The sequence below is a fragment of the Pangasianodon hypophthalmus genome, chromosome 17 (assembly GCF_027358585.1).
Source record: "Pangasianodon hypophthalmus isolate fPanHyp1 chromosome 17, fPanHyp1.pri, whole genome shotgun sequence".
Classification (NCBI taxonomy): Eukaryota; Metazoa; Chordata; class Actinopteri; order Siluriformes; family Pangasiidae; genus Pangasianodon; species Pangasianodon hypophthalmus.
In genome coordinates, this window is record NC_069726.1 from 17,116,454 (window position 1) to 17,133,337 (window position 16,884).

General features: G+C 39.3%; 1 protein-coding gene across 3 annotated transcripts in view; it reads right to left on the reverse strand.

Moving 5' to 3' along the window:
• Positions 1-4,029: 4,029 nt before the first annotated feature.
• Positions 4,030-16,884, reverse strand: part of auh (AU RNA binding protein/enoyl-CoA hydratase) — a 38,563-nt gene continuing 25,708 nt past the window's right edge. For all 3 annotated transcript variants that reach the window (XM_053241219.1, XM_053241218.1, XM_026942710.3), the window contains 4 exons: positions 9,276-9,463; positions 7,348-7,398; positions 5,370-5,417; positions 4,030-4,764 (listed from right to left, as the gene is read on the reverse strand). In XM_053241219.1, the coding sequence (XP_053097194.1) occupies positions 4,687-4,764; positions 5,370-5,417; positions 7,348-7,398; positions 9,276-9,463 (365 nt within the window). In that variant the 3' untranslated portion in view covers positions 4,030-4,686. The remainder of the gene's footprint in view (positions 4,765-5,369; positions 5,418-7,347; positions 7,399-9,275; positions 9,464-16,884) is intronic.

Here is a 16,884-nt window from a genome sequence, read left to right on the forward strand (position 1 = left end):
ACCGGCTCCACCACAAACAAAAGAACATAGTGTCCACGTTGGTAGAAGTTTAGAGTTGTTGAGTTTAGAGTTGCTGTTCCCTTGGGAGCCTGGAATGCATGTAAAACCACAGGAACAAATGAGGAGGACATTAAAGTCATAAGCATATGACAAAAAGTTGTGTTATCTGATGCAGCTGGGGGTTGACTACACCATAAAAGGTATGCTGGTGGCTGGAAGGATCATGATGTCGCATAAAACACACACACACACACACACACACACACACACACACACATACACACACACATCTTACTGTTCTTGTGAGGACCTTCCACTGACATAATAATTAATGCAGATAATTCAATCTATGCTACACTTAAACCCTAACCTCAGTAACCAACAGGGACTCTTTTATTTATTTATTTTAATAAATAACTAAAATTACTCATGGGACCAACCAAATGTCTGAGCCAAGTCAAAACTGTAACAAGTTATTCCTATTCCCACCCCCAACCCCATTTTTTTCCCCCATTTTACTGCCAATTCCCATCCACCATGTATCACACAGCAGTTACCACCGGGGATGGTGAAAGCTAAAAAGTGCTTCCTCCAAGACATGTGAAGCCAGCCAACCGCATCTTTTCAAACTGCCGCTCATGCTGTGTCACAGGGCAGCGTAACACAATTGGAGGAAAGTGTTATCTACCCTCTTCTGCATAGATAAGCTCACAGATGCCCACAATTGGCTAGTGTCCCTGTGATTGACAGGGGACATTTGGTCCTCACCAAGATATAAATATATAAACAAGCACAAACAAATGTGTATTCCTATCTTTGTGGGGTATTTCCAGTTATAAATGTCCCTGTATTAAATACTATCATGTCTACACCTACATACCATTTAAAAAGCTGCATTTTGTAAAGAAGGAATGGAGAGAAGCCAAATGTTAAAAAGCCAAACTAGCAGTCTACCAATCCATGTCCTCACACTTCTTAAGTGTAATGTAGTAAGAAGACAACAAAGAAAAAAAAGTTCATGGACAAATTTGACGCAAACATGTTTAATGCCACAAAGTCATGCCATCTTGTGGTGACGAGACACTTGTTTGTGAAAGCGTAATGAGAAACACACTCATGTGAAGACAAAGAAGTGAATAAATAAACTCTAAAGCCCTGGAAGAGGGGTGGTATTAATGGGCCTCTCTATTCCAGGAAGGAATGTGAAGTATTGGGTCAGCGTGTTGGAGGAGGTGCTGGAGTTGGAGTGCAAAGGCCTAACCACACACACACACACACACACACGCAGTCACCACCTCCGTGTGGGGCATCTGCAAGATTCGTTTTATGCTCTCACACGAATGTTTTAACAGTCCAAACAACAGAGTTGGCCAAGGGTTTCTTACTCAACACAGCAGGGAGACTAAACAGAGCTCCAAGTATGCATGTATGCGTGTCTGAAGCAAGCCTGTGGTGCAATACAGCGGTGAAGAGTTGACCCTTTTTGGCACAGCCTTGTACAAATACAGAACACTACAGCACTTGTCAATCGTTCTTAGGAAAGTAGGAGGAAAGGGCAGGAGGAAGTTCTTTAAGATGTCAATGTCTTACTGAGAAACTGACGTTGTTCATGTGGACATCAGTAACCAGCTCAATACTAGGTGTATTTTTTCCGCTTACTGTTACAAAACGAGTCAGAGAAATATATTTTATAGTGCCTTTGGCTGTTCTTGAGTCTGCTGTGTTTGTCTTTAAACACATTGTATTAGCTTGACATGTGGTTTTATAACTCAAGTAGTCAGCATTTTTTTTTTTTTTTTAAAACAAAGCCTTGATTGAGCTGCAGACATCACCAAATAAATATATTATGGGTATAAATATATTATCTACTGAAATAAGGGCATGGCTGTAAGCACTTGTGTGCACTGCTTTATTTGCAGTTTGCATTTAAAAAAATAATAGGTCATGGGTCTATGCAGCATATGTGTCTGTGAAGGACAGGGATTTTCGTTCACAGTGGGAATTGAATACACATTACCTTCATCATGCACGTGAACCAGATATCAAATGTTTATGAGAACCGGGTCAGCACATTTGAGTCCTACATAGCGTAGTTACCTTGAGAGAAAAAGTAGGGCACCCAAACAGGCCAAGTGTGACACACACACAAGAGAGAGAGAAAAACACACTTGACTGTGTAAAATGTTTTGCTGTTTCGGCAGCATTCAGGCAGACAGTGCTGATCCAAAACCATTTCAAACTAACATCCCAGCTAGCCAAAGCTGTACCCTACACCCACACAGTACAGAGGGTTTTTGGACACCGTGGCCAGATAAGCTCTACAAACCACAACAAAAGAATTGATCTCAGGCCGCAGACACAAAGTCAGCATTTTCTCTCTTCAGAGCTCGTAGCCAAGCATTACAGCAAGTAAATCACTCTGGTACTTTTGAAACCCACTTAAAGCCCATTTTGGGAGGTGTGAATGATATGAGGCCTGTTATCATTCCTCCCGAGCGGCGCTGCAGTGACTATTTGCCACATTCCGGAGGTTTCTTCAGGTGTGGCGCACCAGACCACTTCAAGGGAAACAGCCAGTTACACCTCTGAGCTGACGAGTGAGGACATGCTGTGTGTGAAATGTCAGGAAAAGGAATCCATTGAAAAGCCAGGCATGTGGGCTGGGAAGGGAAGTTATATAAAAAAGGGATGTGGAGAGAATTCCTAAAACAAAGTCTCATATCATTCCAGAGGGGCATCACAGGCAGTCCTAGCCTGGCGTGAAAGAAGAATCATACAATACTCACATTGTGACTATTGTCACACAGCTACAGAAGGCTCCATTTAAATGAGAATTAAGCTTCTAAAATTTGGTGCCATTTTAAACAAAAGCTCCATGAGATGACAATCCCAGAGTTTCAAAGATTACTCAACCTTCCTCAGTAGTGCAGCAGGATGAAGTGAATAAATTAATGATGGAACTTTATATGATACACCACAACAGCATATGGTGTTACTCACTACACCTCAATGTCTGCAGGATGTCCCAGAGGCCTGATAAGAGACCATGAGTAACCAGCCAACGTGGTACAATTTGCCAGTCATTCCTTTTTTTTTTCCTGTTATTGAGGTTTATTAGATAAGCATTACATCACCGGTTTAATCATTCCCAGAATGCTGCGGAGGCAGAAGTCCATCCCCCTATGACCCCCAGGGCAGCGTTCCTGTTGGCTGACACAGCAGCTCTTGCACCAGACTGGGCTTTTCTCTTTTTTCACCTCCGTCCTCAGTCAACTGACAAGTGCAGGACTATGTTTCTTGGCAGCTGACCTTTACCCTACAAACTAATCCCATTTCTTTAACATCTGCTGCATAACTCTGTTTTTTTTTTCCCCCACAGGTGAGCAGAGCACCAAAACCAAATAAGACATGCATTTGTGGAATGTGGTATTAATGTTTAACTGCTCAACCACTTCCTGTGGCAGCCTGGCTGGTTAAAATAGATTGCAGATTTGCCTAAGCTTTTTGAAAGTGGAATGCTGTGTGTTTTAGGTGTGGCTTTCTTACTGTGTGTGGGAAGGACTTTCCAGAGACAAGGCACAATTTAATGACTCAAGAACCATACTGTTCTCTTTATTCACTCCAGACTTGGAGTGAATGATGCAATAGGTCCAGGAGATGGGTCAAAAAATAGCAAAAGACTTCAGCTTACTGGCTGTCATGTAAGGCCCATTTTACACTCTACAGCAGTCTTTTAAGATTATTACTTGTCACATTTTTTTTCTATCCCTTTTTTTTATCCCACATTTTTTTTTTATCCCTAAATTCTAAATGTATTCTGTGCATGGCACATTTTTTTTTTATCCCTAAAAAAAAAATGTTGAATTCTCTACCAGACTGCAATAACATGTTCTTCACGTCAGATTATATGACAAAGATCCTCTAATGATAGACCTGCAATGAAAGAAAATGACTATATTCTGCTTACATAATCAATCAGCATGATCCAGGCTTATGAGGACTGCAGGAATAGAAAAAATGCACGTTAACAACAAAGAACTCTGTGGTTGTATTATGCTTTTATGCCCAAGAAAACATACAGGATATCATACTTTTGGACAATGTTTTATTGCATTTTTCTTCTCCCTACAAAAAAAAAATCACTTCAAGTCAATTACTATGGATTAGTGACAGTGTCAGTTATACAACATATGCTTATAATACATAACATACACATTATGGAAAAGCAAACAGGCTTGTTTAATGCACTGCATCTGTTGCATTAGATATCCATTGACATTTAAGCAGCTATAAAGTAAGTATATATCTGTTTTGTTGAGGTGGCTTGAATTTTGAAACACTTGATTGAATATACAAAGACACTTGGAAAGACACAGATACAGATTCACAACACAAAACTAAGAAAGGCAAAAAGAGTGACCTGTAATGAGCAAAATAAGAACAGAAAGACACACCATGCAGTTTCATTCACAGGTGAGGGACATGTTGTGGACAGACACTCCTTCTCTCCCTCCATCACCTCATGTCCTTGTGAGTGAGATCACTGGTCTTTTTCTGACAGAGGGCCAAGAGCTGGTCAGGCAGGCGCGGGGCAGCAGGCTAGTGCTTTCTCTACGACTTCTGTCAGTAGCAGGGAAAAGAAATCCGGAAGGCAGCAGTTCAGCTTCGCTCAGGCCTTTTCCCAAATTACTCGCCCTTATAGCGAGGGGGTCTCTTCTCTTTGAACGCTGCCAAGCCTTCGAGCCTGTCCTTTGTAGGGATAACCTAAGAGATGACACATCAATGTAGTAAAAGTCAGGGTTCTCCAAAGGGGGGGGGGGGGGGGGGGGGGGGGCAGGTTGTCTGAGAATTTTAAAATTTAGTGCGGCAAAAAAAAAAAAAAAAAAAAAATCACAATCCACCATGATCAAAATTATATTTCCATAAAAACAAGTAGGCCTATAAAAAATGTCAACTTGATTGTAATTAATTAAAACTTGATTGTAATTAAATTAAATGTATTCTGTGCATGGCAAATTCAAGAATAAAAAGCCATATGTGTAATAAATAGCCAGAATATTACTGCATGTGTTTGCATAATATTTAAATAGTTGGACTATACACTGAGGGATCTGTACATTTTTTTTTACCACAACAAAATAATTGTCTTTTCTCTAAGTGATCTAAATATGTAAAAATATTTTACTGATGTGAACTGCTCCCATGACCAAAACGTACTGTAAATATGCATACTTATTTTGGTTATTTAGCTGAGAGCTCTGGAGCTTGCTTTTTTAAGCTTGAAATGAAACTGTGCTAATCAGACCCATGACATAGCTAGTTTGACTCTCTGTATGTTCACGGCATGTGGTTTTGAAATGAGGGCATACCTGAGCATAGCATGCCTCTTCAATCGCTAATCCTGTTGTTAAATCCACCTGAGGGGATGAAGAAAAAAAAAAAAAAACCACAAACAAACGAGGAGTGTAACCTGAAGCTGAATAACCAGTAATACATACAGCAATGCAATGCAATGCAATGCAAGAATAAAAAAGATAGACACTGTTACGTTTGTCACTGTTGTTCATAACAACAAAGGGTTGCTTGTCAGCACACATGGAGGGTTTGTATTACAATATACTGTAGCGTTTTTACAGAAAACAACCAGTCACTATAGAAACAGCAGCAGTTACGGTGACAACTGAAGACTGACTTTCACTTAATTCCTGTAACAGGCACTGATATTTCAATAAAAAGTAAAAAAAAAAATTTTTTTTTAAATTAATTAATTAATTAATTTGAAAAATAATAAAATAAATGTTATGAAAACTTCCTGTTCATATCCAATGCAGGTATATAGGTTATTTATTTATTTATTGGTTACCTTGGCATTTTACTGAAACATCCCAGAAATATCTCCACAGCCCCACACTACACCAGACAAATAATATTTTTGAGGACAACTTCTTCCACAAAGCCAGGATCAATGCTAAAGACCATTCTACAATGCTGCTAAATTCTGATTGGTCAAAAGTTGTTGCTTAATTAAAGACAGCAGCTCTGATTATAGTTCCAGCTGCAAAGTTTATATTAATGCGGCATTCTAATACATTATTGTTTTTGTATTAACAACTGTGCCCCATTGACATTAACATATTAAAAATGTGTGCAGTTATAGTGAAGTTTTCTGTGAGGAAACATTTATTTAGCATTTGTAGAAGTCGTCTACAGTGCTTTTTTTTTTTTTTGGCCTTATGAGAAAATGAGAGGCTGGTGATGGAACGACTGTTATAATGCGAACGATAATAGGAACTAACTTGTTTCACGGATGTTCCACAACATTAAACATAACTATAAATGAATAAAGAGTATGATGTATTATTCTTTAATGAATAAAAATGCAACTGTTGGCAAATTACTGTGACATAAGAGAAATAAAACTAACATTGTTGATTATTTTCCTATAACAGCACATCCTAAAATTATATATTCCATACTTAATACACTAAATCTGTTCCCAAGAAGGTCTGGACAAACATGCTCCAGGTGTACAGAGAATAAGGAAACGAAATATCAGTTAAACTCATTTATTATAGTAAAACGTCTCTATATAATACATGTAATGTAATTCACAATGCGAGAGCTTTAAACTCTGACCCTCATAGATGGAGGGACATAAATAATGATGATATTTGAGCGTCTGAGATGTAATGCATCAAAAGCAGCTTCTAGATTCTTATAATACAATTAATGTTCAATAAGCAGTAAACTCAATAATGCCTGTCCAGCTTTGCGCTGAATCCCAATCTGCAAATGCAATCTACAGCATTGTAAGCATTACCAGCTGCATAGTTTCCAAAGTATCTGCTGTATTTAATCACAATCTACCATGTGTACAGTTGTCCAAATTCCTTGCTGGGGTTTCAAAAATAGGTGCTATGTAAAAAATGACAAAAATGACAACACATGTCAGGACATCAGCCTAATTAATGACTTCCTTTGACCTGGGTTCAAGGTGGTGTCATGGAGCAGACTCTCATTGGCATCTAGTGTAGCAGCTGAACCTAGTAGTAGGTTTGCAACTGAGGAACACCATATTCATACAACTCAGTCTACATGCAGAGCAGGAAAACCTCAAGTTTGGTTCTCTTAAAACCAAAACAAAGAAGATCTTGATCTGATAAATAATAGAAGCTTATACTTGAGGCTTTTCCATTAATCAAGCCCTAAAATGCTTAATAAACCACTGGTCCAGCCTCTTAGAGGCTCACAAAGGAAATGAACGCAAACGAACACTTTGTCTACAATTTTATTGAAAGTTTCCAATACACAAATTAACAGATGATTTAACAAAATGTATAACCTTACCTCTATGCCCTGGTTGATGGCCAGCTTGGCCATCCGGACCGCAATCGGCCCCTAAAAGGACAAGCACAGAATGTAATCAAAAAAGCATGCAGCTTCCCCTCCAGACCATTTAACTTACATCACACCATTTTTTTTTTTTTTTTTTGGTGACATTAATGTAGTGAGAAGTATTACCAAAAATGATGTATCGGAATCCCAAACTTAGTTTAAATTAATTTCATTCAAAAAACATTTGCCTTCCCAAATATGCCAAAAATTGGAGTCATGGTCACAGTAGGAATCTCATATTGTTGCTTATTTTTTTGTTTTTCTCTTGTACCATAGCGCTGTTGAATTCTGATTGGTCAGAAGTTGTTGAAGCAGCTCTGACAGTAGACAGTAAACCCCATGCATATAATCAAAATACAGTGGATATAAAAAGTCTACACACCCCTTTTAAAAAAAGGTGTTTGTCATGTAAAAAAAAAAAAATGAAACCAAGATAAATTATGTCATATTTTCCACCTTTAATGTGATATAGCAACCAACAAAATCCAAGTGAAAAACAAATAGAAACATAAGTGTGCACACCCTTTTATAATGGGGAATGTGACTGTGCTCAGAATTAACCAATCGCATTCAAACTCAGGTTCAAAAGTAATTATCATACACATGTCGTCAATTAAGTAATAGGATTTTCTTGACATCTTTTTGGTCTTATCGGACTGCTAAAGCCATGGCCCACTGAGAGTTTACAAAGCATGTACAGGATCTCATTGCTGAAAGGTAGGGTGAGGAGACAGGTACAAAAGAATTTCCAAAACATTAGATGTACCATGGAACAACGTGATGGCCATCAGCAAAATGTGGAGTACATAGGGCACCACAGTGACCTTACAAGAACAGGACGTCCCTCCAAAATTGATGAAAGAACAAGACAAAATCTTCTCAGGGAGGCTGCCAAGAGATCTACAGCAACATTAAATGAGCTGCAAGAATATTTGGCAAGTAGCCCACTGGTAACTCCCTGCAATCTCTTCTACTGTTAAAGCCATTTCTCACAGAGAAAAAAAAAAAAAAACATTCAAACCTTCCAAAATTCTGCCAAAACATACATACAATCACCCCAAACCATGTGGCAAAATATGTTATGTTTTGATGAGACCAAGGTAGAACATTTGGGGCATAATTCTGAAAGATATGTTTGGCACAAAATCAAGACAGCTTATCAGCCAAAGAACACCATACTCACGGTGGTGGTCGCATCATACTATGGGGCTACTCCTCTTCAGCTGGGACTGGGGCTCTAGTCGGACTCCTGGGTAGCTCCAAAAACCTATTAATAATATCTATTTCAGCACAGAACCTTCAACCCTCTGTTAGACAGCTGATGATGAAGAAACATTTCACCTTCAAGCACGATAACAGCTTAAAGCACGAATCCAAGTCACCAGTGGAATAGCTTCAGAATAAGATGATCAACATTTTGGAATGGTCCGCTCAGAGCCCAGACCTAAACCCTATCCAAAACCTGTGGAATAACTTGTAGAAGGCTGTGCACAAGAGACCGCCTCACAATTTGGTAGATCTGGAGCATTTTTGCAGGGAAAAGTGGAATAAAATTGTCAAATCAAGATGTGCTAAGTAGGCAGACTCTTACCCAAAAATACTCAGTGCTGTATTACAAACAAAAGGTGTTTTAACAAAGTATTAATGGGTGTGCACACTTTTGAAACCTGGTTATTTTAAGTTTTTCTTTTTCTTTTTTTCCCTAAAACATTTCTATTTGTTTTTCACTTTTGTTGGTTGCTATATCACATTAATGGTGGAAAATGATCTGAAATTATTTATCTTAGTTTCATTTTTTACATCACAATTTTAATTTTAACAGGGATGTGTAGACTTTTTATATTCATTGTAAATGCATAAGGACAGGCGGTGTGCTGTACCTGTGGATTGAACTCTCGGGCAAGCTCCAGAGCTCTCAGGTAAGCTGCATCCCCGCTCTTATTTTGCTCCACAGCATGGTTAACTAGCCCCAGAGTCTTCGCCTCAGCACCATCAACCACCCGTGCAGCAAAGATCAGCTCCTTAGCCAGGGACACTCCTATAGTACGTGGAAGACGCTGGGTTCCCCCTGCGCACACGCACGCGCACGCACACACACACACGCACGCACACACACACACACACACACACACACAGAGAACCAGTTTCAGTTACTGTGTTTGAATAAAATCTGGACCTTTCAGACATAATCACACACTGACAAATGGTTCCAATAATAAACAAAAGACTGTGAGACATAATAAAAATAAACTGCGTGACCTTTCAGAAAGCAAATGGACACTCTTGAGAAAGCTCTTAACTTCCGTGATAAGTGAAAGCCGCAGTGTCCTGCTGACATACGTATACACTGAGTCGGCTCCATTACGTCAATGCATTAGCACAGTGAAACACAAATCCCCCCTGCAACTCCCCGAGTTGGATTATTAAGATAATGTCAACCTCAAGGGCGAGATCGGCTCTCATTTTCTAAGCTCCAGAAATACCCACTAACCAAGTACTGGAGCTTTGGCAGGTGGAATTCCAGATGAGACACCAATCAACCCCTGTTTATTGACTGCAGGAAAAAGTCATGGGTTTATTATATACGATGACAGGTCTCCAGCTTTTTATGACCAGAGACTCTTTCTAGTGTAAGAAATTTTTATAATCACAGCAGAGAATTATTTTAAAAATATGATGCAACTGGGCTAATGACCGACACAACAGAGAAGCATTTGCCCTGTCAATGCCACAACTGTCTGTGGCCGTGCTCTCTGGCTCTCAGGATGACGTTACTCTCTCCCCTTCCTATCAGTGCCACCAATCACAGGTGACTGTGAGCTCATGTATGCGGAAGAGGGCAGATGATGCTTTCCTCTGAGTGTGTTATGCTGCCCTGTGATGCAGCATGAGCTGCAGTTTGAAAAGATGTGGCTGACTGGTTTCAAGTGTCACAGAGGAAGCATGTGCTAGCTCTCACCCTCCTCAGTTGGTAGCTGTTATGTAATGGGTAGAGCTAGCTATTGGATGGGAGTTGGCCAAGACCGAATTAAAGGGAAAATAAAAGGAAAAAAGAATATATGCAACTGTTCAACTATTAGGTACACTGGGCAAATATGTACCTTCATACTTATTTAATAGATCCATGACTTTTTTCCCACCCTCAGAACCCCAAATCAGTTACAATGTGTTCAAATATCATTTTTGTATCATAAACAGCACTTTTTCTCAAATTTACTGGTCAGGATTGATACCATAGAGGCCTGCTTCATATATTTATATAATTAAAATGTATTTAATGACCAACAAAGCCATCAGGAACTTCATACAGATAACTGCTTTTAATACTTGGTTTCAGTTCACTAGGTAATTTATAACATTCAAAGTGTTTATGTAGCAGTGGGTTATGATGATGCGTCCAGTGCACTCACTAGTCAAGCGTATTTGACTATACACAATACTATATAGTGCTCCTATATAGGCAATTTAGGAATAATAACAATATGACAAGCTGCAATAACAAGGTGATGTGAAACAGGTGATGTGAAACAGGTGAGGCAATCGTGTTATTGTATATAAGAAGTCTCCAAGAAAGGCCTAGTTCTTGAAGAGCAAGGATGGGTTAGCCAATTTGCCGATAGATATGTCAGCAAATAATCTAGAACCTTCAGAACAGCGTTCCCCAAAGACAAATCGGTAGGATTTTGGGCATTTCACATTTCTCTACAGTGCACGATATAATTAAAAGATTCAAGGGATTCGGTCAAATCTCGGTGCGTAAAGGACAAGGCCAAAGACCATCTTTCAACACGCATGATCTCTGATCCCTCAGACGCCACTGTCTTAAAACCCGTCGTTCATCTGTAATAGATATCATGACATGGGCTCACGAATACTTCACTAAACCTTTGTCAGTCAACAGCATTCCCGCTGCATCCACAGATGCAAGTTGAGGCTTAACTATGCAAAGCAGAAGCCATACATCAACACTGTCCAGAAGCGCTGCTGACTTTTCTGGGCTCAGTCTAATCTGAGATGGACGGCAGCACAGTGGAGACAGGTTTTGTGGTCCGACAAGTCAACATTTCAAATAGTTTTTGGACAAAACAGCCATTAGGAAAAGGACCAGCTAAGCTGTTATCAGCGTCAGGTCCAAAAGCCAGCATCTGTTATGGTATGGAGGTGTGTCAGTGCCCATGGCATGGGTAACTTGCATCATTAATGCAGAAAGATATGTAAAAATTTTGGAGCAATGTATGCTGCCATCCAGATGCCGTCTTTTCCAGGGATGTCCCTGCATTTTCCAAAAGGACAATGCCAAACAACATTCTGCCCTGATTACAAGTGCATGGCTGTGTAAGCAGAGAGTACGGGTGCTAGACTGACCTGCCTGCAGTCCTGACCTGTCTCCGATTAAGAATATGTGGCACATTATGAAGCGCAAAATACGGCAACGAAGGCCCCATACAACTGTGCAGATGAACAATGGAAGAATGGGGGAAGATTACGCTTGCTAAACTTACACAACTGGTGTCTTCAGTGCCCAAACACTTACTAAGTGTTATTAGAAGAAATGGTGATGTGGTAAACACACAGTGGTAAACACTCACTGTCCCAACTTTTTTGGAGTGTGTTGCAGTCATTAGATTTGAAATGAGTGCATACCTTCAAAAAACTATTAAATTCATAAGGTAAAACATCAAATATTTTTTGCTGAATATTACTGTAGTGTTTTCAATATAGTACAGGGTAAATAGAATTTACAAATCACTCCTTTTTTGTTTTTATTAACATTTTCCATGCTGTCCCAACATTTTTGGAATTGGGGTTGTAAAACTGAGTGAAAGCACCCTTTATTAAGACTCAGGCAGTTAATTTTAAACATCATTTTCCTCTCTGGCTGCACATACTAACTGCTTTTGTTTCCTAAATCTTGAAAGATTTGATTTGAATTTTAGTCAGTCATACACATTTTCACTTTGCACAAGCTTTTTATTTTTCCAACATAACGTAATCAAGCCTGACATCAACAGCTTACAGAAATAGCAATATATTGTCAGAAAGTAATTAAACACTGCAGCTGAAACATGTTCACTGAAAATATAACAACTGTGCTAAATGCAATTTGTTAAATAAGGAGGGAGAAAAGCATTTCTAAAGAAAGTACAATTAAAGAACTGTGTGTATATACAGTCACCATCCACCTGAATAGGAACACCTGTACCCCTGTGCATTTATGTAGTTATCCAGTCAGCCAATCATGTGGAAGTAGCACAATGCATAAAATCATGCAGACACAGGTCAAGAGCTTCAGTTAATGCTCACATCAAACATCAGAATGAAGACAATTTGAGACTTCAACCGTGGCATAGTTGTTGGTGCCAGATTGACTGGTTTGAGTATTTCAGATACTGCTCATCTCCAGGGAATTTCACACACAACATTCTCTAGAGTTTACACAGAATGGTGCAAAAAAACAAAAAACATCCTGTGAGTGGAGGGTCTGCAGCCTGAAACGCCTTGTTGATGAGAGAGATCAGAGGACTGGTTTTAGCTGGTTACAACCATGGTGAGAAGAAAAGCATCTCAGAATGCACAACACATCAAATCTTGAATGGCAGAAGACCACATCAGGTTCCACGCCTTTCAGCCAAGATCAAGAATCTAAGGCTATCATGGGCACAGTCTCTGCTGAAGACTGGAAAAGGACCAGGTGATATTTTTTTCCCTTAATCTTCTACTGTCCAGTTTGGGTGAGTCTGTGCCCATGATAACCTCATATTCCTGCTGACAGGAGTGGAACCTGATGTAGTCTTCTGCTGTTGTAGCCCATCCACCTCAAGCGTTGATGTGCTGTGCATTGAGATGCTCTTCTGCTCACCACAGTTGTAAAGAGTGATTATATGAGTTGCTATATCCTTCCTGGCAGCTCGAACCAAATTGGCTGTTTTCCTCTGACCCCTCTCTTATCAACAAGGTGTTTCCATCCACAGAACTGTTGCTCACTCAATGTTTTTTTGTTTTGTTTTTTGTACCATTCTGTTTAAACTCTAGAGACTGTTGCGTGTGAAAATCCCAGGAAATCACCAGCTTATGAAATACTCAAACCAGCCCATCTGGCACCAACAACAATGCCACAATCAAAGTCACAGCAATCATACTTTTTCTTACTCTGATGTTTGATGTGAACATTAACTGAAGCTCTTGACCTGTATCTGCATGTTTTCATGCACTGTGCTGCTGCCACATGATTGGCCGATTAGATAACTGCATAACTGTACTGGTGTACAGGTGTTCCTATTAAAGTGGATGGTGAGTGTACATATATACACTGTCAGTCAAAATTTCTTGAACACTTTTTGCTTAAACTTTAAGAAATGGGTGCAAGTTAAATACACTAGAATTAGAAAATCTAAGTAAGAAATAGGTATTGGTGACCTGAGAAAATGTTTGTGACTATTTTATTTAAGACTAGATCTAACTGAAAGTCTGGCCTGGATTACTCTGACGAGACACCTGTACCACACAACACAATTAACACTGTCTAATATCAACTGTAAGACAAATCTAGGCTTACAGTAACATACACTAATTAAGCTAGGTCACCAAACAAGTGCACTGGTCTTTAATAAAGCACTAATTCAGAGCCCCATTAGAATCTGAGAGTGGAAAATTAATAAGTCTTTTAATTTAACACTTGCTTAATATGCCTTATTTAATTACTAATAGTGTGTAAACTGTAGTAAAACATTTAAAAAAATCCCTACATGTTCAAAACCTTTGAACTGCAATGTATACGAATATTTGAGACTATTTTTCTAGATCATCTACAGCCTTCAGGGACAGACATGCCGGATAATTATGTAGCAGCCTGCATTAATGGACAAATAATTTAAAAATATTTCAGCATTCCACCAATCTTTTATGAGATGGCAGAAATTGAAGCAGATAATTGAATAATATTTCTCATGCATATACGGTAACCACTTATACCAGTAATCTAATCATCACTGCACCATCACGCAGTGAATATTCACTGTCATTGCAGAGAACCTCAGTAACACCAGAGGCCACATCACCATGAGTTGAACTCGAGTTTTCAGTCTTTTGACTGGCTTGCACAACTCTCACCTAAGTTCATGAGGGAAATATGTTTATGCGTGAAGATGCAGATACACGTTGCATAAACACTCAGTGGTGAAGCAACCCTCAACTTTCACCACACTATGATGAACCTTCAGTTCTCTCTTAGTGCCTTGACAATAAATCAAACTACATCATGCAGATCTGGCCACATCTTGCATTGCCGATGGATGGATGGATTGACTGATTGTTGTGTTTCCTCTTTGCCAATCTTTCTTCTGAAATCTGGCAGGTTGCACTGCCTGTTCTTGGAGTGGAAAAACAAGCTGCAATATCCACTCAATTACATTACATAACAGTGTTACAGTTAAGAAAAGAAATGTGGGTTCATTATTAGAAATCAGGATTGTCCAAAAGCAAATTTTACAGACGGGGAAGTTTTTTTTTTTTTAAAGATCTGAGTCACTGTGATGCCAGGAAAAGAAAAGAAAACAAACATGATTCAGCTATTAATGTCATTGCCCATATCCAGAGAAGTCTTTTATGCATTTAGCTGCACATACAAAACAAAGATATCTAACAAGTTCCAGCGAGTGAACTTGTGTCCTTACGCAATGCTGTGTAACCAACAGGTTTTTCTTAACGTGGCAGAGATTTTGCAAGAGATTCGAAGAAAGCCTTGCATCACAACCCAGTCATAGCCTGCGTGAAAAATGGGCCCATCCTAGTTACAGCATGTATTTGGAAAGGGTAAAAAAAAAAAAAAAAGACAAAAAAAATCCAGGGTAAAAAAAAGGACTAAGCTTGCTGTCTCGACATGTTTGTGAAAGCATGATATACCGACAGGGTGGTTGACCTGGAGCTTTGCCCTGAGCTGTTTGGAAATCGTCTGTATGGCCCAGTTAATGAGACGGTTATAACATACTGCATTCCCAGAACTGTTCAAAGGCAGCCAAGAAAAAGGCGAGTGTCACCTCTGAGCATGTCAGCTGTGCAGTTCTGCCACTTCGGAGGAAGGACAGCTCCTGGAACTGAACCTAATCAGCACAAACCTTAACCCATTAATGCTCTGTGCTCAGAGACGTGGCATGGAGTTCACCAATGCCACATCAGTCCCCAGTGATTGATGGAGAACCTTTGGGCTTTCTAAGAACTTACAGGGGTCCGTTAGACAGGTGGAAAGTACATTCACACTCACACACACTGAGGTAGAAAGGAAAGGAAATGTTGTCAGGCAATGGAACAGACTTCTATGGAGGTGTTTTGACACCTTGGTTAAAAAAATCAAAAGACACTAGTCTGAACAGAACATACATGACCACTCCACACTCCTCTTTACGAACAGGTGATGTCATACTCTGGCTGTTCTTGTGCACTCTCATATACCCGCACAAACACATGGCTCAGATTACAAAAAGCGTGGATTTCACTTCACTCGTTCCTTATTACACAAGAAGCTTATCCCATCAGAGCATGCTGAAATCCACAGAGCTCTAAAAAAGATGGCGTAGATTTTATACCTTCTGTCGGTTTAATGATTTACTGTATGCTCTCTATATATTCCTAGCCAATTTATTACTTTTTATGACTTGTTTTATGGTTATAGACTCAAAATACAATCTAGCGTAGGACAGCAGGTGTTTAACAAAGAAAAACTGGAAATCATTGAATAAATCAAATAACAATCATTATAAATATTAACATTATTTAAAAATAATTTGTTATTTTTGGCCCACGTTTAATTTTTATGTAATGCTCTCATGAGACCATGTGTCTGATGAGTGCTCTGAACTGAGCAAGTTATTACAGCTATGTATTTGCACACTAGAAAAATAAACTGCGTAAAACAAACGAAAACTAGCCTTCTGTACACAACAAAAGTGTTTATATAAAGACTCTTACCCAAAGACTTTTTCCCAGGTTTAAATTATATTGCACACATGATATATTAACTTGAAAGTCTCCTATATTAGCCATGCAGAGCGTGTCAGATTGTGAACGATGTACTCGATCTTCACGGTCTCTGGCCTATGAGCTCCTCGAAGCACATTTAACGTGATGAAAGCTGCCGTGATGGATGACTGCTTGTCACAGATGTTAAGATGATTTGGGGAAAATGGTCAACCATTCCTTAAAGTAATGTTCTGTGGCTGTATCATACCACCGTTATGGGAGAATATAAAATACTCAATGCCACATTAAACATCAGAGACTGTTTGCAGTGTTGGAGTTCATTTAAGATTTTCTCTCGCCACTTATCACATAGACACAAATTTATGCAGAAAAGCATGCTTTTTCATGCTGTGTCACGTGGATTTGGCCCACTTTTAACAGGTTGTCATTGCCACCCAACCACATAGATCTATTTTTGTGCTTCATTCAACCAGTACTTGTTTATATTTTGACCTCTCTCCTTCTTCTAGCCTC